General features: G+C 40.1%; 1 protein-coding gene across 1 annotated transcript in view; it reads left to right on the forward strand.

Moving 5' to 3' along the window:
* tprn (taperin) overlaps window positions 1–24,311 on the forward strand; it is a 39,077-nt gene extending 14,766 nt beyond the window's left edge. The window contains 3 exon segments of the mRNA XM_038287622.1: window positions 18,376–18,577; window positions 21,934–22,052; window positions 22,709–24,311. Coding sequence (XP_038143550.1) covers window positions 18,376–18,577; window positions 21,934–22,052; window positions 22,709–22,771 — 384 coding nt within the window. The 3' untranslated portion in view covers window positions 22,772–24,311.
* Window positions 24,312–26,684: the final 2,373 nt, after the last annotated feature.

Genomic DNA, 26,684 nt, shown 5'->3' on the forward strand with positions numbered 1-26,684 from the left:
AACTTGTGGGTTAATGCAAGTTTCCCACACGGCCCTCGGGCTGCAGCCAGAAGAGTCAGTGTAATTAGAATTCAGTCAGCAAAGCCCCACTATCATAGTCATGTTTAATTCAGTGTGTGTGTGTTTATGTGTGGGTCTGTAAAGTGCAGGAGTAAGGAGCCGAAGAGGGCAGCAGCAGAGGACGCCAACAGACGGGGCGGGTTTATAAAAAGAACCAGAGGGGGTCACCGACTCTGTCCCCTCTCCCGTTTCTACTGTGGATTATTTTTTTTAAATACTTATGCTGGGGATAATAAGGCATAAAAATAATCCGATACTCTGCGGTTTCTCGATTGCAGATCAGCCTGGACGCTGCGGTTTGATGCGGTGCTTTCAGTACCTCCATGTAAATTTGATTCAAATAATCTCCTCACACAAGCAGCGTATGATCCACCTGGATCTGGTTTCATGTCCCTCACTTCCAGCCCGACATGTGCAGCACGTAGAAGTGGATCCGAACGGCTTTTGTCCCAGACGCTCGGGATCATTCGTTTTTTTTTTTTTTTTTTCCCCGTTTGCTGCATCCATAGCTGCCCGTCTCAGAGGCTCTGCTCGTCTGTCTCCGTCTCCAGCTTTTACTCTCCCGTTTCCTTCTGTCTCATATCCATGGCGCCTGTCACCAGGGCAACACCAGCCGTGGCCATTCTATCCCGTCATTAGGATTCCCGGGTAAAGACTCTCCCTCCCACAGGCTTTTTTTTTTTTTTTTTTTTTTTTTTTTTTGACGTCAGTCTGGATGCTACAGGTTTCAGTAATGATGATTTTGGAACTACGAGCATTTATCCGCCAAATCTGAAAAATTCTTTATCTGGTCAAGGTTATGTTTTCCTTTTTCTACCAGTTCTGTTAATTTCATCTCCGTACTCAGAATAAATAAAGAATCATATAAAGTCTATATTTTGTGATTCCTTGTGCAAAAGCTTTTAAACCTTGTCGAACCTTTTTGCTTTTTCTCACAGTTAAAAGCTTTAGTTTATTTAATTTGGATTAACAATGGAATAAGTAAAAACTTTTCAGGAAATATTTGGATAAAGGAGTAATTTTTTCCCTCTTTCAGCTTTGCTGCCTTGACACACAGTCCCATACTGACTCATCTCTGTCCCAGAGTTTTCTGAAACAATGGTTTAATCCTGGTCCAGAATCTAATCAACCGAACCGGCTGTCGGTTCTGGCTGGACAAAGGGATCTCTGGGATTCACCAGCTGGATTGCTCCCATCATTAGTTTCTCTTTAAGTTGGACAGAAGACAGCTCTTTAATGGTTTGAATTTCCAAACACATTTGCCTTTAATTCTATGATTATGTCCCAGATCGGCTCCTTTTTTTTTTTAAACAATCCTGGTTTCCATTAAAAAATTCATTCTCCACCAAACAGAACAAATAACATATGACTTAAAAAATCAGAATAAAAATGAGCAGAGCAAAGAAAATCTATTATAACATCAATAGTTTAAGCAACAATTAACTCAAATATTTAACTGATAAATGAGATCTGCAGGTTGCACGCTGAGCAGCAGCTAATTTACTAACATTTATGTGAAACTTCTTAAAAGTACACCCTTCATTTCATTTGTAGATGTTACTCATTCATTTTTTCCACTGAATCTATCATAATGTTTCATAATTCACCCCGATCTGGACCCTAAAAGCTAATCTAAGAAACTGATCGTCTGATCTTCCATTTTTAGGACTACTGACAAAGTCTGGAAAATTTGACTAAAGCATTTATCCATCCACCTAAATATCTTTTTAATTAGTCCATCTACCTGTCTGTCCATACAAGTATAATTATAATAAGTATAATTTTCTCCATACAATCAGTTTTCATCCATCTGATTGTAAACACTGACTGTCATTCCTTCCCTCCATCCATCCCTGTATATAATCTAATAAAAAAGCCGATATCGGAGTGAATATGGGTCTAAAAGCTCTTCTTCACAGCGTTTCTACTGTATTCCTTTAGGAGTCATATTAGCAGTCAACCTTTCCCTGGAGACCTTCTTTCTCACCATTCAGCCTGCGATCTTGCTTTTGTCTCATTGTGGCTTTTCCAGACACACCTAAGCCCGAACTTTTTACAGTCCAGCATTAAATGCATCAACAATGATGGTGTTTGTGTGTGTTGGGAGTGGACCGCTGATCGGTTTTGGATCTCCACCCTGCTGGTTTCACCTTTCACACACACACTTCACGTATATCTGCAGAAATGCTTTCAGATGAGTCAGAAAGTCATTGTCCGCTGACCTAAACTAATCGATGAAGGAGCGCAGGCTTGGAAATCCATCCCTTTCTTTCATTCTAGCTCTTATCAGTCATATGATCCAATCCTGAGGCCACACGGATGCTTAAACACGTAACTCACAGGAGGCTAAAGGGCATACTATTATCGCAGTGACTCACAGCATCTCGGGCCCCGGCAGAGTAAACACAGATTTCTCAGTTGGCACAGCTTCCGTCCCACTCCACCAGCCGTAGCTGCAAGCGCCATCCACCTACAGTTGTTGAAGCGTTTCTGTGTGAGCGCTGAGGTGATTCTCCCTCACAGGAGATTTAAAACCCACCTACAGCTTGGCACTAAACGAGTCACTGGGTGGTTTATTTACCACAGAAGGTGGATAGAAGTTTACACACCCTCATTAGTCTCATGTTTGTTAAGGTGGAATAACTAAATAGCTGAAAGACTTTGTTTGATTTTAAAATGATTTTCTTTTATCATAAATATAGGCTCATAAAAAACAAACAAAACCCCATATATATTTACCTTGATGTACTTAAGGAAGGCACATCTTCTGGTGTTTCAGTGGCTGCTCAGTGGGGAATATTGCTGCCTTGCAGCAAGAAGGTTCAATTAAATTTTTTCAATTCAGTTTATTTATATAGCGCCAAATTCACAACACATGTCATCTCAAGGCACTTTACAGTTCAACCAGATCATACAGTCAAATTGATTCAAAGTTTTCTATCTAAGGAAAACCAGTTGATTGCATCGACTCAGACTCAAATACAATTCCTCACACTAAGCATGCTTGTAGCGACAGTGGAGAGGAAAAACTCCCTTTTAACAGGAAGAAACCTCCAGCAGAACCAGGCTCAGTGTGAGCGGCCATCTGCTGAGGCCGACTGGGGTTCAAGGAGACAGAAGCAGAGATACAAAAAGCTGCTGCAAAAGGAAGAAGAGAGTACATCCAGTCAGTCACGGTCAGAGAAACAGGACCGCACTGAAAAACAGGCCGATCTCCAGCATCTATAAACAACGGTGTTGATGGCAGCAGCACAGCTGATGTTTCTCTCCAGGATTGCGTCACAGCCAAACAGGAACAGACGAGGCAAAGCTGCTCTGAGAAAAAGCAGAGAGAGCATTAAACGTTAGAGATTAAACTAACAGATTCTGCAGAATAGGAGAATAGAGAGAGAATGAAGCAGAATGATGAAATGGGGGTCCCTAAGTCCTCCAGCAGTCTAAGCCTATAGCAGCATAACTATAGAGATAGCTCAGGATAACCTGAGCCACTCTAACTATAAGCTTTATCAAAAAGGAAAGTTTTAAGCCTAGCCTTAAAAGTAGACAGGGTGTCTGCCTCACGGACTAAAACTGGTAGTTGGTTCCACAAGAGAGGAGCCTGATAACTAAAAGTTCTGCCTCCCATTCTTCTTTTTAGAAATTCTAGGAACCACTAGTAAACCTGCAGATTGAGAGCGAAGTGCTCTGTAGGTTCCGGTTTCCATTCCTGGCCCGTGGTCTTTCTGCATGGTGTTTGCATGTTTGCTATGAGCATACGTGGGTTCTCTCTCCTAAAGCCCCAAAACACGACTATTTAGGTTAATTGGCTTCTCTAAATTCTCCGTAAGTGTGATTGTGTTGTTTGTCCTGTTTGTCTTTGTGTTGCCCTGCAATGGACTGTCCAGGGTGGACCCCACCTCTCGCCCGTAGACGGCTGGACCCCGCTTGGGATAAAGCATGACAGAGAATGGATGGATGGATATTTCACAATTGTCCTATGTTAGTGTTTTATTTGTTATAGGACAGCATATTAATCAACATAAGTACACTTAGCTAAAGTGTAAATATGCCAAATTTAGCCTAAAAGGTTCATTTACAATCCCACGGCAGGTTAGCAGTAGAGAATTGGGACAAATTACAGGAAAGCAAACAGCAGGTTATGACTATAGAATGCACTGATTTGATTTTCATTTCTCTATCGCATTGGTGAAAATGTGCCCCATCCACAGAGGCTCTTCTATTCAGTCTATTTCTATTATAAATCTGAGTTGGGTTAAAAATCTCTTGAAGAGCAGAGAAAAATATGGCTTTATGAGCATCTGTCTTTGACTTAATAAACAGGGTCAATTTGAACAGTTGATATTTGTTCTAGGGAGGGCATTTGTCGTGTGAAAATACATTTCTTTTTTATGACTTCCTTTCCAGACCTTGTACCAATCCTAATCTATAGTTACCATCTGGAATATAATAAATGCATACATGCTTATCATAGTTGAAGGAAAAACTCTTTTAAAAGAAGAAACCTCCAGCAGAACCAGGCTCAGTGTGAGCGGCCTTCCGCTGAGGCCAACTGGGGTTCAAGGAGACAGAAACCGACATGCAAAAGGAACACGGAAGCACTGATGCATTAAAAACCGTCCGTTAGAAAAGCTAAAAATGCTCCATATTTGGCTCGGTCTAGACAAGAGCCAGTCAAGCAGATGAGCTCTGAGCCAGTTTTCACATCAAAAGGAATGAAAGAGAACACAGTCACAATAAAATACTGACTGTACACAATATTAACTAATCAAACAAAACCTTAACAATGGATAGCAAATGGAGGGAGCGGCAATGCATGGGCTTCACCTCGACTCCAGGCATGGCTGCTGAACAGCTAACACTAAAGGGCAGATTATAGTTCTGCAACCGCACACATCATACGTCGCTTGGGTCTGGTCGCGACCCAGTTTTTCTGGTATGCTTCTGCACGTTGGTCTGGAATTTGTAGGGATGCACAGCAGTTTCCCGCAAAAACGCAAGGAGGAGCCTATTCGAGAACTCGTGAGAACTTCGGCAGATGGTCACAAGAACTTCGGCGGCACCGGCGCGAGTGTTTATCTTCCAAAACAACAATGGCACGTCTGTCACATATCACGGTCACGAAGATGGATCTAGATTTGCTAGACATCGAAGAGGAACAAGTTCTGTTAATGGAGTTGGCAGAAAGACTGATTAACCTTTCGTCGTAGTTGTTTATTGTAGTTGTTCCTCGGTTTTTAAAAATGGTGCGCCCCTGCACCTGAATCGACAAGGACGACCACACAGACAGCTGGAAATGCATACCAAGGACCAATCACAGCTGCTTTTTTTGTCTGCGCACTTCCACTTCAGGTCTGCGGTGGTTTGCGACAGTCCGACCCGTCCAACGCCAATTGGCCTTAACATTAGCCTAGAATGTCAGCTGCCTGATGTAGCATGACAGTTTCACCTAACCTGACTTCAAAGAATAGTTCACAATAGTTTAGGGCTATTCTTCTGGAATTGCCCTAAAGAATAGCCCTGGTCAAAATAAATATATATATATATATATATATATATATATATATCATGTCAGGAAAGCAGGATCCTCAATATAAGCTGCTGAAATGAGATTCCTCGTTTTCTGAACCAGGGGTGGGTACCTCTAATCCTGTAGGGCCAGTTTTCTGCAACTTCTAGTTGTTCTTGGTCCAACAATGGCTGAATTACCTCCTGTGTTTACAGGCACTTTCTCCAGACCAAAGACCACCAAACTGGTGGCAAGATAGAGCCGGGACCCCCTAATTATATATATTGTATTAAATTGTGTTATATCAAACTGGTTCTAAAAAACCTCTATTACAGATGGTGTCATGTAACGAAAGTAAGTTCGCCCTGGGATTATTAAAGTATTTCGGATTCGGATTCCTGGTTGATGGGACAGGTGTTGTGAATGAAACGGTTCCCAGCTTGAAAGAGCTCCTGTGTGTCACTGAATCTGTGCATTGATGACTGAAAGACATCTTCTGCCTCCATTTATCTGTTTACTACAGTGTGTTGAGACACACAACACATTTCAATTAGTAGAAAAAACTGCAGGGAGAAAATATTAAAAAAAGTCTAATCAACCAAAACTTTTGCCACCCCCATGCAGTACCTCCATGGACCCCCTAGGGGTCGTTGACCCCTGGTTGAAGACCTCCGATTTAATTGATTGAGTCAAGTACACATCTAAAGGTTGCAGAATACCAGCCTTCAGAAATTGAAATTGCCCACCCCTGTTGTGGACCCAACCTCAGACTGGGTGAGGGGCTTCATCATGTGGTGAAGATGTTAGGAGTGAAGTCGCTGCTTCTCTGGATCAAAAGGAGTCTTTTGATTCAGGATCTGGTGGCAAAGATCCTTGTCTTCCAATGTTTAGAGGTTTTCTGGCATGTCCCATCATAAGGAGACCTGGAACGTAGAACTCTGAGGCAGTTTATATCCTGTCTGGCCAGGAAATGCCACAGAATGAGTTTCTCATACCCCTTTCTCACTGAGAAAACCCAGTTAAACCTTGGAACAATCAAGCTTATTTCAGTGGGAAAGAGGCTTTTACTTTCTGTGGTTTCAACCCCTGAGTTCTTTAGGACGGATGAGTGTTTATAAATCTCAAAACTAGTCCACAAACGTTTTCAGCACAGTATAGTCCCCCTTTCCCAAAAGCCCCCCCTGCACCAGGTCAGCTAGGCATCCAAACCTGTAAACACTCTTGAGACCTCAAGGTTTATACCTCTATTTATGAATCATGTAAATTTGTATTTGTATTTTTTTTTTTATTGATTTTTTTTTTCTCAACCAAGTCATCTACAACTACACTTGTAGTGTATTTCAAGGGAAGCAGGTGTGACATTGGCGTGAGACATGGGTGTTAATTTGGATTCCTGGCAATCAATGATAATTTTTCCACTCAGGGTGTGTCTTACTGGTAGTTGTTGGTGCTCGGAATCATTTCCTATAACTGCTGATTAGATTGGCTGCAATTTTAATGGTTCAGCTTGCAAAACAATTTGAGCTCTTCCTTCATTTGGTAAGATGGTGCATACATGCTTGTGCCGTCATGTTTGGGTGGAAAGGGCAGTAAAAATGATTATTTTCCCAGCAAAATAATACTGTAGGTTGAATTTCTGTATTATAATCACCCCCTATTCAGTGATCCCCATAAATAAAACCCAGTTCAACAATCTGCCTTTAGAAGTTCTTTAATTGGAAAATGGATTCCAGTAATCTCTGTATGCATGCCGCCCTTCTGTCTCTATCCTCAGAGGTTTGATAGTGAACATTAGAGAACAAACAACATCCTAAAAATACCAGGAAGCACGGGGAGGACAGGTCAAAGAGGAATGAGTATTGAGTAAGGAGTGTTAAAGCCCTGTTATAAAACAATGTCAAAGTTTAAGGAGATTATAAATCACAGAGAACGCCGAGAAATCTCTGAACAAACCATCCTCACTGTTAAACACGGTGGTGGCAGCATCATGCTGATTGATTGATTGACTTTATTGATCTCACAGTGGAGAAATTTACTTGTTACATCAGCTCAAATAGCCAAAAGAGAAGAAGGTGCCAAAGGAAGATAAAGGGGATATTTATGGTCCACATATAACAGCTTTTTTCTTTTATTTTTATAGCAGAATGATTATACAGGATTGTTGCACAGAGTGGTTACATGGGTCTTTATATAGATGTGTGTGTGTGTATATGTGTATATATATATATATATATATATATACACTATATTGCCAAAAGTATTTGCTCACCCATCCAAATTATTGGAATCAGGTGTTCCAATCACTTCCATGGCCACAGGTGTATAAATTCAAGCACCTAGGCATGCAGACTGTTTTTACAAACATTTGTGAAAGAATGGGTCGCTCTCAGGAGCTCAGTGAATTCCAGCGTGGAACTGTGATAGGATGCCACCTGTGCAACAAATCCAGTCGTGAAATTTCCTCGCTCCTAAATATTCCACAGTCAACTGTCAGCTGTATTATAAGAAAATGGAAGTGTTTGGGAACGACAGCAACTCAGCCACGAAGTGGTAGGCCACGTAAACTGACGGAGCGGGGTCAGCGGATGCTGACGCGCATAGTGCGAAGAGGTCGCCAACTTTCTGCAGAGTCAATCACTACAGACCTCCAAACTTCATGTGGCCTTCAGATTAGCTCAAGAACAGTGCGCAGAGAGCTTCATGGAATGGGTTTCCATGGTCGAGCAGCTGCATCCAAGCCATACATCACCAAGTGCAATGCAAAGCGTCGGATGCGGTGGTGTAAAGCACGCCGCCACTGGACTCTAGAGCAGTGGAGACGCGTTCTCTGGAGTGACGAATCGCGCTTCTCCATCTGGCAATCTGATGGACGGGTCTGGGTTTGGCGGTTGCCAGGAGAACGGTACTTGTCTGACTGCATTGTGCCAAGTGTAAAGTTTGGTGGAGGGGGGACTATGGTGTGGGGTTGTTTTTCAGGAGCTGGGCTTGGCCCCTTAGTTCCAGTGAAAGGAACTCTGAATGCTTCAGCATACCAAGACATTTTGGACAATTCCATGCTCCCAACTTTGTGGGAACAGTTTGGAGCTGGCCCCTTCCTCTTCCAACATGACTGTGCACCAGTGCACAAAGCAAGGTCCATAAAGACATGGATGACAGAGTCTGGTGTGGATGAACTTGACTGGCCTGCACAGAGTCCTGACCTCAACCCGATAGAACACCTTTGGGATGAATTAGAGCGGAGACTGAGAGCCAGGCCTTCTCGTCCAACATCAGTGTGCGACCTCACAAATGCGCTTCTGGAAGAATGGTCAAAAATTCCCATAAACACACTCCTAAACCTTGTGGACAGCCTTCCCAGAAGAGTTGAAGCTGTTCTAGCTGCAAAGGGTGGACCGACGTCATATTGAACCCTATGGATTAGGAACGGGATGTCACTTAAGCTCATATGTGAGTCAAGGCAGGTGAGCAAATACTTTTGGCAATATAGTGTATATATATATATATATATATATATATATATATATATATATATATATATATATATATATATATATATATATACATATACATATACATATACATATAGAGAGAGATAGATAGATAGATATATGCCACCTGCTGCATGCAGGTTTGTCTTCAGGCACTAATGCAGCTACAGTTGACACTGATCAGCCTGATCATCGCGGTGCTGTTCTAATATTATCGACCTGCGGGAGATTAGCTGTAATCAGGCACCTGCTCAGTCTGATCCTTAAAGCATTGTGTATTTCGTTGCTGCACCAGGCGACAGAAGACACTTTATCATGTTTAATCACGATCCAAGACTCACTAAATACAACTCCCAACATGGCAGGTCTGAGCTGTGGATAGAAACCGTTACATCTGCTGCAGCACCTTAAATGCTCCGTAGCCGTTTTATTGTTCTAGAGCTCCTTTGTGGTTCTGAGCCGTTTAATTTAAGCCCAGTCAGAGCAGGAACCATGCTTCACCAAACGAGGACATGCCATGCCGCCTGGCCTGGAAAGAAATTCCTGGCAGGGCCCTCATCTCGGCCTACTGGCCACAACACATTCATGAAGACATAATCTCTTCTGCAGCCTTTTCTTCTTCTGCCACATAAAGGCACAAATAAAAAGACAACTTCGGAAAATGGGGAAGGAAATGCTAAAGGGAAGTTGGCCCTATGGATAATTATAGGCTTTTTACATGCGAAGCTGCAGTGTAAAAAAAAAAATCCTATGGTTTTTAGGCTCTCTGCATTTATTCAACAAAGTTGGAGAGGTTTAAAAACATTTTGAAGATAAACTATAGCGTTGTTTGTTTTCCGTTAATCCCTATGACAGACTGAGCAAATACCTAAAGCTCTCCACACCAAAGCAGTGCTTGTGTTAATGTTATTGTACATCTGTTCGAGCTGTCAGCCTTATTCTAAGAAGCTAAATGCTGAGGCAACATGGGAGTTCTAATCGAAAGTAAAAAGTTTCTCATCAAGCTGAGTGTGACTTCTGGGTGAGGACTTTAAAGGAAAAAGCAGAACAAGAACCCTGGAGAAGCCAGGAGAGACTGATGTCATTGCATCCAGAGGATGTTTCTTACACCCTGTCAGGGATATTTGCATTGTCGTGCAGGATTTTACTACGTTGTTATTGGGGCCTTCCAAGTCATTGCCGTGTTTGGTCCTAAAGCCATGCATTACAGCTTCACATGCAGTGTTTTTAGGTGAATATAAAGCAAATCCAGTCCCTGATGCCACAGCATCCTGTTCCTTCGCCCTGTGGTGAACCAGAATGACAGCGACTCTAAATCTGCTGGCGAATAGCCCCCCACCTCCCCACCCCTCTCCTTCATACACCCTCCAGAAAGAGGACAAACCACTCCTGCCTTAGTGACGTAGCCTTTTAACGTAGAAAAAAATGCCCCATAGCGGTGCTGCAGAGGCCGAAAGAGTTCACAACCCCGCGTTTCTTTTGGCCCACTGACTTGGATCAACGGGAGGCGAGGATACGGAGTAAGGAGAGAGCTGGTGGGGCAGACCAAAATAAAAGTGAAAGACTGAAAGAGGAAGCGAGCCCAGCGGCTCGGCCTGATTTATTGATGGGGCCGGGATTCAGCCGCTCTTCCTCAGAGACACTGCGCTGCTTTAGCAGAGGAGGTTTTTAATGGCAAAATTGAGTCGATATCCTGGAACACATATCAGTAACATTTAACAAGGTTTTATAGAAAGCCTTTTTTTTTTTTTTTTTTTTTTACCAAGCATCGATGGTCTTTGAATATATTTGGACTTATTTATACTTCCTTTTTGCTGACGCCATCTAAACTTAACAAGCAGCTGCAAACATCACTAGATTTTTACTGAGACCAACACTAATTTCCATGTAATTGTAAAATGCAGAGGAAATAAAACTTGTTTTGTGATTTAAAAATCTAAAAGGTGTCCATCGGTATTCAGCCAACCTGAGTAGAACCACTTTTCAGTGCAATTATGCTGGGATACATCTCTACACACTTTACATTTAGGTTGTTGCCAATTTTTTGCCTAGATTCTTTATTGGGTGTACTTTGATTAGGACATTCTAAAACCAGCTAAAACTAATCTGTTACAGTTCTGGCTGTTAGTCAAGTGTTATTATCCAGGTGGAAGGTGGACTTCCATCCTAGTCTTAAATCATCTGTAGCCTGTGGCAGGATTTTCTATTGTATTAAGCTATATATATATTAGGGATGCACGATATTGGGATTTTGGCCGATATCCGATATGCCGATATTTTAAAACTCATGTAGCCGATAACCGATATCGATACCAATGTTAAAGCTGGACAAAAATAAGTAGTCATTGAAAATAGCAGTTTTGTTATCCATTTCTGACACTTTGAAAAATAATATACTCAAATATCAAATTGATTTTTAAAACGCAGTATCGATCTATTTTACTTTCAAAATCTTGTGAAATTTCTCGTTCTGTTACAAACTCTCGTGATATTTTGCAAATTCTTGTGAGATTTTGTTAGTAAAATAGATCGATACCGCGTCAATATATCAACGTATAAAAATATGGCAAAATTTTGTGAATTTTCGGGGGATTTCGTAGCATAACGATGACGTATAGCAATATTTCATTAGTAAAAGAGATTGATATGGTGTTTTTAAATGGCAATATATCAGCATATGAAGATATTGGGATATTTTAATGTATCAATATTTTTTCCCTTGTCTTTAGAAGTTTTTAAGTCTGTAAAAAAGAAGTTTTTGAGGGAGAGGAAGAAGTAGTATATATATATATTTTTTTTTTAGACTTTAGAAACTCAGAAGCTGATCAAATATCGGGTTAAATATCGGTGGGGTGGCCGATGTCCGATATTCAGTTTTAAGGCCGATTATATCGTGCATCCCTAATATTTTTACCTGCATCTCTAACCAGCTTGTTTGCTCCTGCTAAAGGGAAGCGTCCACCCAGCCTGATGCTTCCACTACCATGTTTCACTATGAAAAGGATGGTTTTTGTTGTGATTTGCATAAATGCTAATTCAAGTCACTTCAAGTCCTATTCAAACGCTCTTTCCTGTCCATAAAGACCAAGAGAAATAAGTCTTCACTCCAGAGGAAAACTGCCTCCTAAAATAAAGCGACTGTGATTAGTAAAACTTTCTCTGAGAAAGAGAAATTTGAAAAAAAGAAAATCTAATTTTCAAACTATTAGATCTCTGAAAGAAAAGAACTTTTGAAAAATACAATATTGGAAAAAAACAAAGTTACTCTAAAAAAAGTTTTTCAAAGTTTAATTTCTGAATTGCAAGTTTTTCAAATCTCAATTTCGAAATAAAACTTGTTTGCTCGCAACAATAATGGCAAAAAGATTCCTTAAGAATATAATGCCAAATGTATCGTATTTAATACATACGGTTTCTGAAATGTTTTGCGTCTGACACCTTTTGCATAATTTAATGGTAAAAACTTTGCTCAAAATCCTATTTTACACAATCAGATATACCTGATAACAGAGGGCAGAAGACTACCGGTACACAAAAAATAATCTTGACTTATCGCATAGTAATAAATTATTAATACCAAAAATGTATTTATGTTTTTTTCTTTTTACATATTTTGTTAAAAGGCCAAATAAGGACTTCAAACCAAAAAAAAGTTATTTTCTGTTTGCTTTATCCTTGAATCGGGCTTTAAAGGGTTAATAGATATCCGAAGCTCACTGTATAATTGGGGATTGTCAGCAAAAAAGGGGGGTGAGTAAAAATGCATGCCACACTTTTTAGTTTTTATTTGTTCAAGATATTTTTAATGCGTTTTTCTTCTGCTAAACATCACGTTCTGATGGTGTATTGCAAAAATCCAGTTAAAATACATTTGAGGTTTGTGGTTATGCAAAGACAAAAAAAAAGAAGATGGCACTGGATATGAATGAGGAGCTGTTTCAATCCGCAATATATCAAATTCCAGTGCAATAATAAACCCGACTCTATAACAACCATGGCAAATCAAACCACTTTGAATATTAAACTCCTTCACTATCAAATGTAGGTCGGTGCGCAGGGCAATAAGGCTTCTCCTAAACGACCTTTGCACTGCGACACGCCTGCAAAGGCTTTACAGGATTATAAATACGCTGAGCAGCTCCTCTAAGTTCTGCCACAATAATCTAACACCTGAGCTATTTCTCTTGTGTTTTAGTACAGGAAATACATTTTTGGACACTACAGAGCAAAGGTTTGATCTCCATGGCAACACCAGAGGAAGAAATAAAGATATTTTGAGTTTGTGACGCCTACAAGTGGTCAGAGAATTTTTTAAATAACTAGTAATAAACCATGAAGGGATTTTTTTTCTCCTCAACTTCAGCAATAACCACCCACCTAAGAAGAACTGTGATCTTTACCAGATAAAGGTCTGGCTTTGGGTAGAAATATATTCTTTAGAATAAGAAAAAGACACTTAACTAAAAATGAATTGTGTTTCCTGGAATTAAACGGCAGTCTGCCATCATTTCCTAACACGGTATCCAGAGATCGACCGATAACTGCTGTTTTAAAGCCGATGACGATCATTTTTACATCAGTGCAGCCGATCCCAGATACCTGCTGCTTTTTTTTTGTTGGGGCATAATTTCAGACCAATATTTCTTACTCTCTTTCTCTATTTACATGAAAAAAATGGCACAATGACAGCAAATGTTAATCATGCAGCAATTTAAACACAAAGAAAACAAGTATCAACAAATCAAACGATGCAATAGCAAGTGGACGAAGCGGAAATGCACTTTATATATAGCTGCTGAATGCTTTGATGAATCAGTGAATGCCATCCATCCATCCATTACAGGGTTCCCGCGGGTCCTTAAAAAGTCTTAAAAGGCATTGAATTCTTCAAAATGAAACTAGGGCCTTAATTGGTATTAAAATGTCTTAAATCAGTCTTTCGTAGGTCTTAATTTTTAAAGCATCATAAATAGGATCATTTTTATTACCATTTATTTTTGTAATATAAATAAAACATTAAAATTGACAATTTTTTTTTATTTAAAAAAAATATCGGCTCGCCATTATTGTTTCTGTCCCGATAGCGGAACCAATAAAGCGTTGTTGCGGCCTGGACATTTGGGCGATGCGACATTAACCTTTTGTCTGAAAAATATGAGCAAGTGTAAATGTAACCAAAATTGGCTCCAGCCAAGAGTTTTCTCCATGGCTAAAACCAGGGAACATACATGAGGCACAGTGGATTTAGTGCAAGAAGTCATTCAAGCTCAGAACAATGGGAATTAAGGCCGTGGAGTCGCACATGCGAAGCACGAAACACAAAGCGTCAAAATGGCGTTACAGAAAACCAGCCGGTATTTCTCAGTTTAGTTCCACCCTTGTCTCTGCAACGCCTCCACTTATCACCAAATCAAACATAGAAAACGATACAAAGAAAAATAGCTGCAAAAAAGACTTAGCACTGGTTATGTTGTGGCTTTAAAACTGATTTGTTTTGTTCCCTGCTAAAACAAAGTTTGCGAATTCAGTTAAATAATTGTTAAAATATATCTGTCATTTGTGTGTTTTTAGCTTCCTGTATGGGAAGCTTTTCAAAATTTGAAACATCAGTGCAGTGGTTTATGTTATAATAAACCTTTGGGTTAAGTTGTCGCAAGCAGGTTTTTCTTGTGTTTCTTGTGAATTTGGTCTTAAATTTTTATTTCAAGTGGCATTAAAAAGTCTTAAAAAGTCTTGAATTTAACTTGCCTTATGCTGTAGGAACCCTGCATTATCTGACACGCTTATCCCGAGTGGGGTCGCAAGGGGTGCAGGTGCCTGTCTCCAGCAGTCAACCCTGGACAGGTCGCCAGTCCAGAAGCCAATCAACCTAACAGTCATGTTTTTGGACTGTGGGAGGAAGCCGGAGTACCCGGAGAGAACCCACCCACGCTCAGGGGGAACATTCAACCTCCATGCAGAAAGACCCTGGGAATCGAACCCAGAACCTTCTTTCTGCAAGGCAGCAGTGCTACCCACTGCTTCACTGAGCAGCCCAATTAGTGAATGCATTCAAGAAAAAAATTGAAATATCAGCCAAAAAATATATCGCTGAGCCGACTTATTGATGAACCTCTATAAAAGCATTTAAAACCTTAAGACACAATAGTTCGGCTTCAACCTTCATGTTAACCCCCAGAACTTTTCTTCTCTCTCTCTGTCTGCCATTTTTTTCTTTAAATCTCTTCTGACATCTCTGAGCCGCATCCTGCCTCCTTAACGCCTTACTGTAACTAAAAATAACCAGCTTTAAGTCCTCCCTCTTTTGTAGCTTCAGCTCTGAAGAGTGTTTTTGTATCCGTGGCATCGTATTGCTCAGGGATGACAGATTCAGAGGAAAATAATAGAACTTTTCAGTTACTGAACCAACGTTGATCAAACTAAAAAAAAAAAAAAAAAAAAAATCAGCTGATTTCTAAGAGCATCTGTGAAACTTCAGGCCCAACCCACAGCGCTGTCCTTCGTGCCGCCATCACGTCAAGAGTTTGTTCTTCCAGAGTTAGCAGAGAAATGACGCTTCGGTAATCTGAGGTTAACGTCCTCTCTCTTTTTGTGTTCCTAGAGTCCTCAGAAAGTGCTTCCTGCTAAAATCGAAGTGATTATCTTAACATGTCATCAGTTTTTATGGACTTTCCTCATTTGTTTTAATTATTATTGCACTTTATGGGCCTATTTCCCCCTTATCAGATAAATACATATGTAAAGATTAATGACTTGGAGATGCATATGGGTTGTTTTTATCTCACTAGACATGAGGTGAAGTATTTTTCCTGCCATATTTGAAATTACACTCAAAATATTTGGCTCATAGACAAATCTTTGCAAGCTTTTGCAGATGAGCAAGAAAAAACTGAGTAAGTTTGCATCAGGGAACGGAAACGGCTAAAAGGTTTATGTTTCTGCACAGAATCAGCCTCCATTTCACTGTCATTGTTTAATCAAACTCTTTAATCCCATTGGTCGTTGGTTTCCTGGAAAACTATGTTTGTTTCTTCTAAAAATATGTCTTACATGAATACAACAAATGTTGTGGATAGAAGGAAATCCAGTTATTTGCATTTGGCTTCGACCCTGGGAAAGAAATTGCTCCCTTTTTAGATAGACATGCAGACAGACCCTTGGGTTTGGCTCCAAAAAGGCTTTACAGCATAAAAAGGAAAGGATGGATGGATGGATGTAAGCCTTTGCTCTAAACACATCAACCTTTGCAAATGTTCAGCTTCCTGACTGAATTATCACTGTTAGCATTATTGCTGCGTTGCAAATTTGTCTGGTGAAAATGTGTAACACTTGTTCAAAAGCTCTCTGCCAATGTCAGGTTAATATTTTAGTTCATTTCTGGGCCAGGTGTCCACATGGGTCCAGAACATCTTTTCTGTTAGGAGGCCAAATTCCACAAGTCGACGTTCCAGGAAGCCTGATATGTTGTTTCTCCTTAAAGCAAAGTTTGAAAGTCCTTCAGAGTCGTGTGTTTTATGACTTTATGGTTCGTATGTTATCGTTTCCTCATTGCTTCATCATTACAACGCCTCCAGTGGATGTCATGCTGAAGCTGTGAAGTCACCACAGTCGGCTCTGAGCAGACGGCCTCATTGTTCACCATAGATTCTAATTCTGGCGGCTGGATGCTGAGTTGCTCCAGTGGGCCGGATGGCTTCTTTGCAGGAGCTCAGTGTTTGCGCCTGATTGTCTGCAGCCTTTCGCTGAGAGACACGTCTGTTTGGCAGCACTTGTGCGGTCATGGTCATGTAATCCAACATGAACAATGGCCGCTCAGTGGGTCAAACATGGCGTTTATTCTCTGCGGAGACGTGCTGATCACCTCAGATTACTGCCGTTACCAGACTGTGCAGAAGTCTGGGAACAGATCACTTTTCTTCATGTTGCTTCTCAGCAGTCAGGGTTTGTTTCTAGTCTATTAAGCTGGTCTTGCTCAATCTTTCTAAATGTTTGGACTTTGGCTGCCTTTTTGCTCCTTTTCAGATTATTTCCAGATACTATTTTGTATTTGTTAAGTTGGATAACTCTTCATGAAAAGGCTCCTAAACTCGAGGCCCAAGACTTAACAAGAAACTATTTCAGATTTAGTCCTTTGACAAAAAAAGGACAAAAAAAACACCTAATTTCTTTGCATTTATTTAGTTGAATCAATTTAATATCTTAAGGAAAACAGTTTGACAAACAGAGAACAAGATTTTAGCTTCAGTTGGGTAGTTTTTTAAATGTAGCATTGTCTAAAAGCCTGGGACACAATAAGAAGAAGAAAAATGTTTATTTTTAATTGTTGAACTAGAAAAGCTGTCGGAGAGCACAGACCTCCCCCAAATTGTAGGAATCCAGTATCATCACCAAAATGTATTAGTTTCCAGTCACAATATGCATCTTCAGTAAAATGCATCCACTTTTTTTTATTATTATTTATTATATCAGTTTTTGCTTTTCGTTAGTTTTAGTTAGCCATTATAACCCCGGATCGTAGCAAACAACGGTACTGAAATGAATCCTAATCCTGCCCAGATACACTTGTTTGCCATTAGTTTTTTAGATCTTTCAGCAGACGATAAAAAATGTTCAACTATTCACTAATTTGATGGTGGTAGAAGCAAGAAAATAAAAAAACACACAAGGTTCAAAGCTACAAATATACATTTGAATATCAGGAATTAATTTTATTAGGGTGCAAAATCTCACATTGATCCAGGTTACTTTATACCCCCAACTGTCCAGAACAGCTTTAAAATAAACTGCAGTGTTGATAAATCCAGGTCACATGTGGGCGTCAGAAACTCTCAGAGGTTGCACTTCCTCCTCCTGTGCTGCTATGGAAACAAAAATGATAGAAACGCGCAGAAAACAGCAGGTTTAACCAGCGCTGCCTGACTCCATCTGATCTAAATCTGTCCTAATCTGCATCACACGGACACAAGCCAGCGATACCAACAACACCGGATAACAAGGTTTGATACTTTCTCCAAATTCCTCATGACGTCCATCAACTCATCATTAATCATTACTGAGGAAGTTTACATAATCCTTCACTCATATCTCACAATATATCTCTGAAATATGTTTGTTTTTCTCTATAGGATATTTCTCTGTCTTGATCTGTAGGCTTTTTCAATTCTCCCTCATGATAGCGCTACTTCTAGCCTTGTCTGTCAGTTTCAGTTTCTTAAAAATTTGAAATTACTTCGCATGTAAATATAAATGAGTTCCCAGTGAGACAATAGCTCATAAATAAGAGGGAATTCCGAATCATTCAGGTGTTTCTTTCCTTTGCAGCTAAAGATCTCCTTCAACGAGTCCAGCCTTCACAGCACCTACGAGTACCCGTCAGAGAGTAGCACGTGGGACAGCGGGGAGGAAGACGAGGAGGAAAAACAGGAAGCGAAGCCGGCGGACGAGCAGCCCAGCATGGTGGGACGTTTCCACATCCCCCGCCCCAGCCTGATCGGCTCGCCGGTCCACGCAGAAAACGGCAACGGTGAGAATCCAGAAACGTCCGTTCCCAGTTCTGTCTCGACCTTTGACCTCGGTTGACTCGCTATAAATCACGACCAAAGAAGCAGGAGGTTTGATGCAGAACTTTAGCGAACACGCACAGGTGGGTGGGGCTTTAAGTGGGTGCAACAAAATGCAGGAAAAACCTGGAGAAGCTGAACTAAATCTTGTTCCTGTGATCTTAAGCTGCATCCCTGATCCAGTTAAACTGAGGGAAATGAGTGGCTCATTACCAGGCTGCAGAAATCTATAACAACTTAATAAGGTCGTTTAGATCAGGCATCCCCAACGTCGGTCCTCGAGGCCCGCTGTCCTGCAGGTTTTAGAGGTTTCCTTGCTCCAGCACAGCTGATTTTAATTGAAAGCTGATTAACAGGCTTTTGGTCTACTGCAATCATTATAATCAGCTGTGCTAAAGCAGGGAAACCTCTAGAACCTGCAGGACAGCGGGCCTCGAGGACCGACGTTGGGGACGCCTGGTTTAGATGACTGCTTTAAATCCAAGTTTATCCATGTTTTACAACGACCCAGTCAAAGTCAAGACTTAAAGGCACACTATGCAACATTTTTCAGTTAATTAATGTGTTCCATAACGTTTTGGATGATTAAATGAGTCATTTCAGGTTGAACAAAGGTATTCTCGGCCGCCCTGGTGGTCTGTGGGGGAAATACTGCACTTGCAATTGCAGGAGCACCGACCCGCACCCACAGGCTCAGAAGTCTCGTGAGAGTCGGTCTTGCTTTACGGCCGAGAACTGCTACACCCCCCAGTTAAAAGCATTCTCGTTGCTAGCACAGTGGCGATCTTTGTGCAGTTATGCTACGTTCACGCAGCAAAAGCAGCAAAATAGTGTCTGCTGCTTCATTTTTGCTGCTTGAACCAGTTAGTTCTGACGCGCGGCTGAAGCAGCTTTGCTGCTCTGGCTGCGCGGTGCAAAAGTGTGTCTGACGCGCGTTGGGCGGAGCTTCACTATCCTTTCTCTGCCTTGCAGCTATATTTGCTGTGATCAGTGGGAATAAAGTAGTTTTAATATGTGTTTAAATGAGAAAATACACCTGAAAACGTAATCAGTGCCGTCAGTTCATTCAGATTATTATCCTGCCTTCAATATTTTTTCTGTCGGAGCCGCTCAGACCCCCACATACCAGCGGTGCGCCGACAGAAGGAACCCCTTCAGCAGCAGCCTCTGGCCAGGTCACCTCCTCGCGGTTCACCGCGGCAGCTGGTAGGTGTTTTTGATCTAAATAATCCAAACTGCATATTCTGCCGGCAGATTTCTGCATTTTAAGTTAATTTAGGCGTCAATAAACTGTTTAAGAGGAGAGATCATAGCCTCTGATCATCAGCGCTGTGTCTCTCTCCCTGCTTCAGCTGCTCAGACGCGCTGGCCCTGCTGCTCAAAACGCGCCGCGGGACCTTTTGCTGTGCCTTGACGTTACGTTGCATGTAAACTAGCTGCTTCTGTCGCGCCAGCTGCGGTGTGAACGCAGCATTAGTCATTCGTTGCGTTCGCCTGTCTGCTAAGCTCAAAACAACCGCGCCTGGCTTGACGGAGAAACCAGGAGAACAGCTGTACATATTTACGACAGTGCACTTTTACTTTCGCCCTCTGGGGGGAGCCTCGCTGGAAAATCAACACCGGTTGCATAGTGTACCTTTAATTCCTACTAAGAATCTGTCGCAAGAAATGGATGTTTAAAGACGCCGTCTCTTGATTCTGATTAAAAGAGATTTTTTTAAACTTTTACAACAAAATGTTAAATATCGGGCATGAAATACTTTTTGTTGGCCCATCACAAAAATTCCTATAAAAACACATAAAAGTCTTTAATCATAACCTCTAAAACCAGAGGTCATCAACAGGGGGTCCGTGACCCCTAGGGAGCCCACGGAGGTACTGCATTGGGGTTGCAAAAGTTTTGGTTAATTGATTACAGTAATTTTTTTCTATATTTCCCCTGCATTTTTTTCCACTAATTGAAATGTCTTTAAATCCACATTAACATGAATTCAACACACTGTAGTAAACAGATAAATGGAGGCAGAAGATGTCTTTCAGTCATCAATGAACACATTCAGTGACACACAGGAGCTCTTTCAAGCTGGGAACCGTTTCATTCAGAACACCTGACCCATCAACCAGGAATCAGAATCAGAAATACTTTATTACATATGGAGTAATGAAACTAAAGTAATTTCTCCCTGGGATTATTAGAGTGACTATAGGACCAGTTGGATATAACATAATTTCATATAGTATATATAATTAGGGGATCCCCGCTCCATCTCGCCATCAGTTTGGCGTCCTTGGCCTGGAAAATGTGGAGGACCCCTGTCTTAAACCATCCATGACTACATGAGACAGCAGTGAGGTGTGTGGAATCGCTTCTGTTCGAAAAGAAGTAGCCCATTATTGTGCCACACTTCTGAAATTCTAGTGTTTAAACGGCTGGAGGAAAATGTACAACAGCAGGAATAAAAATAAACGCACAGTTATCAAATTAGACCAATGAAATATGCAAATGAGTGGGATGAAATGAAAAATGTACAAAAGGAACATGCAAAAAAATTTCATGAGAAACCGCAACAAACCAGGAGCTCCCATTGATAGCAGATAGAGAAACAACTTATTGATGCTGTGGAGAGCAGAGATGGTTATAAAGTGTAACAGCTTTCGGAAGGAAGGATGTGAGATTACGCTCCTTACTGGACCTACGGTACAGATGCATTTATTGAAAGGAGCTCTGAAGTTTTTCTGATTCCCTCCACCTGCACTGATTCCAGGGGGTTCCCTAGGATGGAGCTGGCCTTTATCTCAGCTATTAACTGTACATCTAAAGAGTATCAGTATTCCCTTATTGAAGTGGTGATAGGAAAGCTTGAAGCTAAGATTTTTAAAGTGGCTTAGACTGCATCTCTATGAGGGAAAATGTTTTGGTTTGGTAAAAAGGGCTGTTTTTGCAGACAAAGTGGAGGGATTATGAAATAAATCTAAAATATATTTACCTTAAGTTGACAGGAGTGTGCAAAGAATACCTACAATCTTTATACTTTTATATACAAGTTTATTTTTATGCAGAAAGGTTTAAAGATATTCAGCAAAAACATCCAATATTCAAACCTGAGGTTGGTTATTAGTGTGCTGCCAGTGACCCCTACTGGACAAACCGTTCACTGCAGTTCATTTTATTTGAACAAAGTTTTAATGTTTTTTATTTTTTTATTATTATTTTTTTTTTTTTACATTATTGTGTAAATCTAAAATTACTAAGAAATAAATATTGTGCCTTATAGGATAAGTTGTAATATGCTGTGTTTTTTTTTATAATTATTTGCAGACCTTTCTAGCTACATTCCCAAACACTCTGTGGACTTCAACGCCTGGCAGGAAAACAAACAAGAAGACAAAGTTTACCAGGAAGAACCCACATCGCCGCAGATCTCAGAGGAGGTCATGGTAAGGGGAACAACATGGTAACCAAAACCATGGTAACTGTTTGGGTTTGGGATATTTTTCAGCCTGTTTTGTTTTGTTGATTGTTGGTTGCGTTGTTCTAAAAATGTACACTCAATGTCACAACGTATCTGGTACAATTCAATGGGAGAAAAAACATGACTTGAAGTAAAGATAGGATGCAGACTGGTTAGGGCGGCTCTTAAATTGCAACAAAAAAGGAACTGACAGACCTTTAAATGAGTATTTGATGTGCTAAACTTAGTAGGTGATAAAATGGGAGCCTTTTCTTCCAGACAGAACATGCAGGTTAATTCAAAATCACACAAAACCTTTTACATCAATATGTTGGGATTTAAACCTAAGATGAACTTCCAACCAAAAAACAACTTCAGACATCACAGAATAAACACCATTCTTCCAGTCATGCATGGTGGTGGCAGCATCATTCCATGGGGCTGCTTTTCTTTAGAGGCAACAGATGTTTCTCAAATATACAAACATACAAGTAATGTACAAAATATATAAATCCAAACATACAAACCTAAAATCTCTGGATGTCTCTTTTAGTTTTATTACAAGCCGTTTCTGGACAAAAAGACTTTTACGCAGAAAAGTTTGACATCATTTGAAAACCAATTTTTTTGTTTTCCATCCAGCTGACGCCAGCAGACAGCTCCTCCCTGTCCGACTACAGCAGCGAGCCGGCTCTCTACTTCTGATCGCTGCGGACGGCGGCAGCATCTCCTGAAAATCCGGCGGGGATTTCGCCACACGTCCAGGCCCGACTGCAAGCACACGCTGCTCCGACCCCGCTGTTTTCCTGCCATCGGAGAAGTTTCCAACCTCTTTAGGAGGAAGCAACAAATCGGAATAAAGAAAGAAAGAAGCAGCTGGCCTGTGTTTCCCCCCTTTGATTGCGGACAGTTGATCTGTCCCATACTCTCACTCATCGGTGCCGGAAGTCAGTGTTAGGATTTTCCTTTCCTTTCTGTACAGATTATAAATAGCAGACATACAAACTGAAAAACTACTAAAAATGAAGGTATAAGGGTGCCACGTTTAAATTTTTTTCTTTGGTCATTTTTTTTTTTTGTACGTGCATGTTTGTTTTCATGTTTACTGTAAAGCTTCTCTTCGCCTTTCTTTTAGTTGGAGGTCTCTTTGCCGTATTAAATTTGCTGGATGTTTCTCAGAGGTGTTTTAAAACCTCCTTTCTTTTGTTTGAAAGGAGTCGATCAAGACGCCCGTCAATCAGTAGCAGCTTTTATTCCGTATTGAACGCTCGGGAAATAAAAGTGACCTTCGCCAATAATAGTAATAAAAATAACGTCTGTATGTCCCTAAACTGAATCATCGCTTTGCAGAATGTGTTCATGTGAGCTGTAAAGACAAATGTTCCGATCTGACGGCTTTTTTCCGACTTCTGGTCTGTGCGATCCGTGTTTGCGTGTGTGAAGTAAATCAGGAGAAGCAGGAAAAGCTTCTTACTGGATTATTTTCCTTCATTTTTTTTTTTTTTTTCTCCTGTCAGACCTCAAGTACTTTGACATTCCACAGAGAGAGCAGCCATTTTATTTAAGGCTTCTGTGTTGAATGTTATATTAGTGGGAATTAGGCATGGGTTGGATTCAGATTATTGCATCATATTTGCACAATTTAAAGCTATATCATCATAAGAGCAGGTAAAAAGAGAGTGAATAAATAATGGGACCGAGCATAGAACCCTGAGGAACCCCACATCTAAAGATCTCACGTCGTTTCTTCTCTTTTTCTGGCATCTCATCTACATATTTATTTTGGGATTTGCTTAAACAAGATGAATGAAAATGATTAAACTCTTTATTTAATGCAGATTTTCTATAACTGATACGATTAAGGAAAATTGGCTGTTTCTCTAGTTTATGATCGAGGTATCCCAACAATATTGCGACGTAAACTGCGGTAACCAGCCCATGCCTAGTGGGAAAGTATGCCGTGAGAAAATGGGCTTGTGATCGTTTATATATATTTTCTTTTCTACCGATTTGTTTTTATACAAAGGAAAGTTTTCAGATGATTTTATTTTTCTTGAACTCATAATGCCAACTGATTCAAATGTTGCCGTTCTGGCCTCGCACTCGTCCGTCCACCAGTGTTTCCAGACTCAAAAGATCCACGTAACGCTGGTCATTTTCTCCACAATCATCTGGAACCTTTTCAGTCCTTGAAGCTGGATTTCTGTTGTTTTCAGTTAAAGTCCTGGAGTCTTCAATGTTGCACTGTCATGCTTTTTTTTTTTTTTAAGCTGCATTTTGCACCTGATAATTAATGAAGACAGGAAATGGAGGAAATGTGCAGAAGGAGAAGCCAACCCAAAGGGTTCGGTTTGAGGTTGAACCACTAAACCTGTAGGAAACGGAGGCGTAATTATGGACTAGAAACAAGCAGAAGAACATTGAAAGTAAAACTCTCCAGCGGAACGAAATGAATGCACTGCCGATTATCGCCATGTTGGCTTCTGTCTTTAAATGTTTGCCGCAGCCTTGTATTAAAGTCTCATGATTGTCGGCCTCGTCACTGTGACCATACGTCCGCCGCTCCACAGCAGACATGAAGCAGCCTTTAAAATCAACTAAAAGTGTTTAGATCTTTTAGTTGATTTGGATGTTTTGTCTCCATCTTTTTCTGGTACAAACCGGAGCCATGTTTGGCCATAATAAACCAAACCGGGGAGGATTTTTATTTTTTTCAGTTTGACTATTAAGAATATTCAAAATGTAATAAAGCATCACTGGTTGGAGGACCTCAAATAAATAAAAGCCAGCTGAGGGGTTTCCTTGTTTGATTGGAGGTTATGTTCTGAAGGGGTCAGCTGATCCAAATGGGGATCAGAACCCCCCCCCAACCCACAATAACAGTTTTATGTTGGATTTAAGCTGTCCACTTATCACTGTAGGTCATGAAAATAACAAAGTAAAGGGACAAAGTTTTTCTTGAGTAGGAAATTGGAGGTTGGATGGTGTTAAAATCTGACCCAAATTATATTTTCTCTGCAGTTTGCAAACGTTTAACATTTCAAGTGATTTAGAAGCCGATTTATTGGAACTATATTCAGATTAGCTTGATTTAAAGGTGCAGTAGATCTTTTCTGATGCATTTTTTACCATGTGGCTTAAAGATCTCCCCAGAGCCACTTAGGAAGCAGTGAAATAGGTCTGGAAGTGAAACTAAAATAACTGATCCCCGCTACAGAGAAATCAATGAATAATAACTAATAATAAACAATAAAAGGATGTAAAGTTGCTGGATTCTTTAATTTTCATTTGATATGTTGAGCAAAACTCTTCTTTGTTTTGTTTTACTTTGCCAGACTTCCTTTTAGTCTCTTTAAAGCAGCTTTGCTGTGTTGCTCTCCGGGTTTTCTTCCAAAGTTTCTTTTTGCTTGTTTTTTGCCATTTGTCTTCTCTTCAGTCTTTGAACCTCCATGTTTGGTTTGGAGAGAAAATTACAAACTTGTCTACTGGATTGAGCTGAAGGCTCATCAGGATGACTTCTAGATGCAACCCTTATTATTGGTTGGGGACTTCAGGGAGGAACCAAAATAATATATATATATATATATTTTTTTTTTACAGTGTCCTGTCTGGCAATGTGGCAATAAGAATAATTGTCTTGATGCCAAAAAGAGCCCAACAGATTTTACTTTCACAAGTGTAGCCATATGGCAATTGCCTTACTGCTACACTTGTTTCATGCACATAAATTGCTTTATTATAATTATGCAGGGAGTTTTACAGTTTATATGGACACTGCAATGTAAATAGAGCAGAAAAACAGAAGAAGAAAAGGAAAAAAGAAAGAAAGAAGAGATAGAAAGGAGATAAAAGAATTTAGAAGATTTGGGGTTCCTGACCTGCAGCTTTTCTCAAACTCCTGAATCTCTCCAGTTTAATTGAACAGTTTGACAAACTGAAAAAATTTATAATTTAGCCCCCAAATTGTGTTTTTCTAAAACTGATCATATAATAAACTTGCCTAATGTGATGAGCACATGAAGAGCAAAGTGCCAGGTACAACAGCTGGACTGAAAATGTTGAAAAAGTTCAATAGAAAAAAAAAATGTCCAGAAGATTTACTGATCAATAACTCTTTAAAATACAAATAAAACAGAAAAATCTGTAGAGGTTTAAGATCTTTTCCAATTTGTAGGAGCCAATTATTTTTTGTTAATGATTAAAAATGTTTTTTGTTTTTGTGCATAATCTAGATATTTTATTTTACTTTATTGTTTATCTGTTTTGAGATTATGTTTTTTGGTTAATTAGTCATGTTCCTTTATTTTTTGGTCAGTTATGATTAATTTAGGTTAATTATTTTTTATAAATAGGGCAGTCAATCGTAGGACCAGCATGCATCTGGGTGGGCGTATGTCTTTTTTTTTTACTAATGTGGCCCAGCTTTGATGACACAAACATACACTTGGCTGCCTATTTATAAAAAATAATCAACCTAAATTAATCATAACTAACCAAAAAAGAAAGGAACATGACTAAATAAAAAAAAAAATATAATCTCTAAACAGATAAAGTAAAATAAACTTAGCTAGATTATGCATTAAAACAAAAAACTTTTAATCATTAACAAAAAATAATT

This window comes from Cyprinodon tularosa, unplaced genomic scaffold, assembly GCF_016077235.1.
Source record: "Cyprinodon tularosa strain WSP-4 unplaced genomic scaffold, ASM1607723v1 ctg241, whole genome shotgun sequence".
NCBI classification, from domain to species: domain Eukaryota; kingdom Metazoa; phylum Chordata; class Actinopteri; order Cyprinodontiformes; family Cyprinodontidae; genus Cyprinodon; species Cyprinodon tularosa.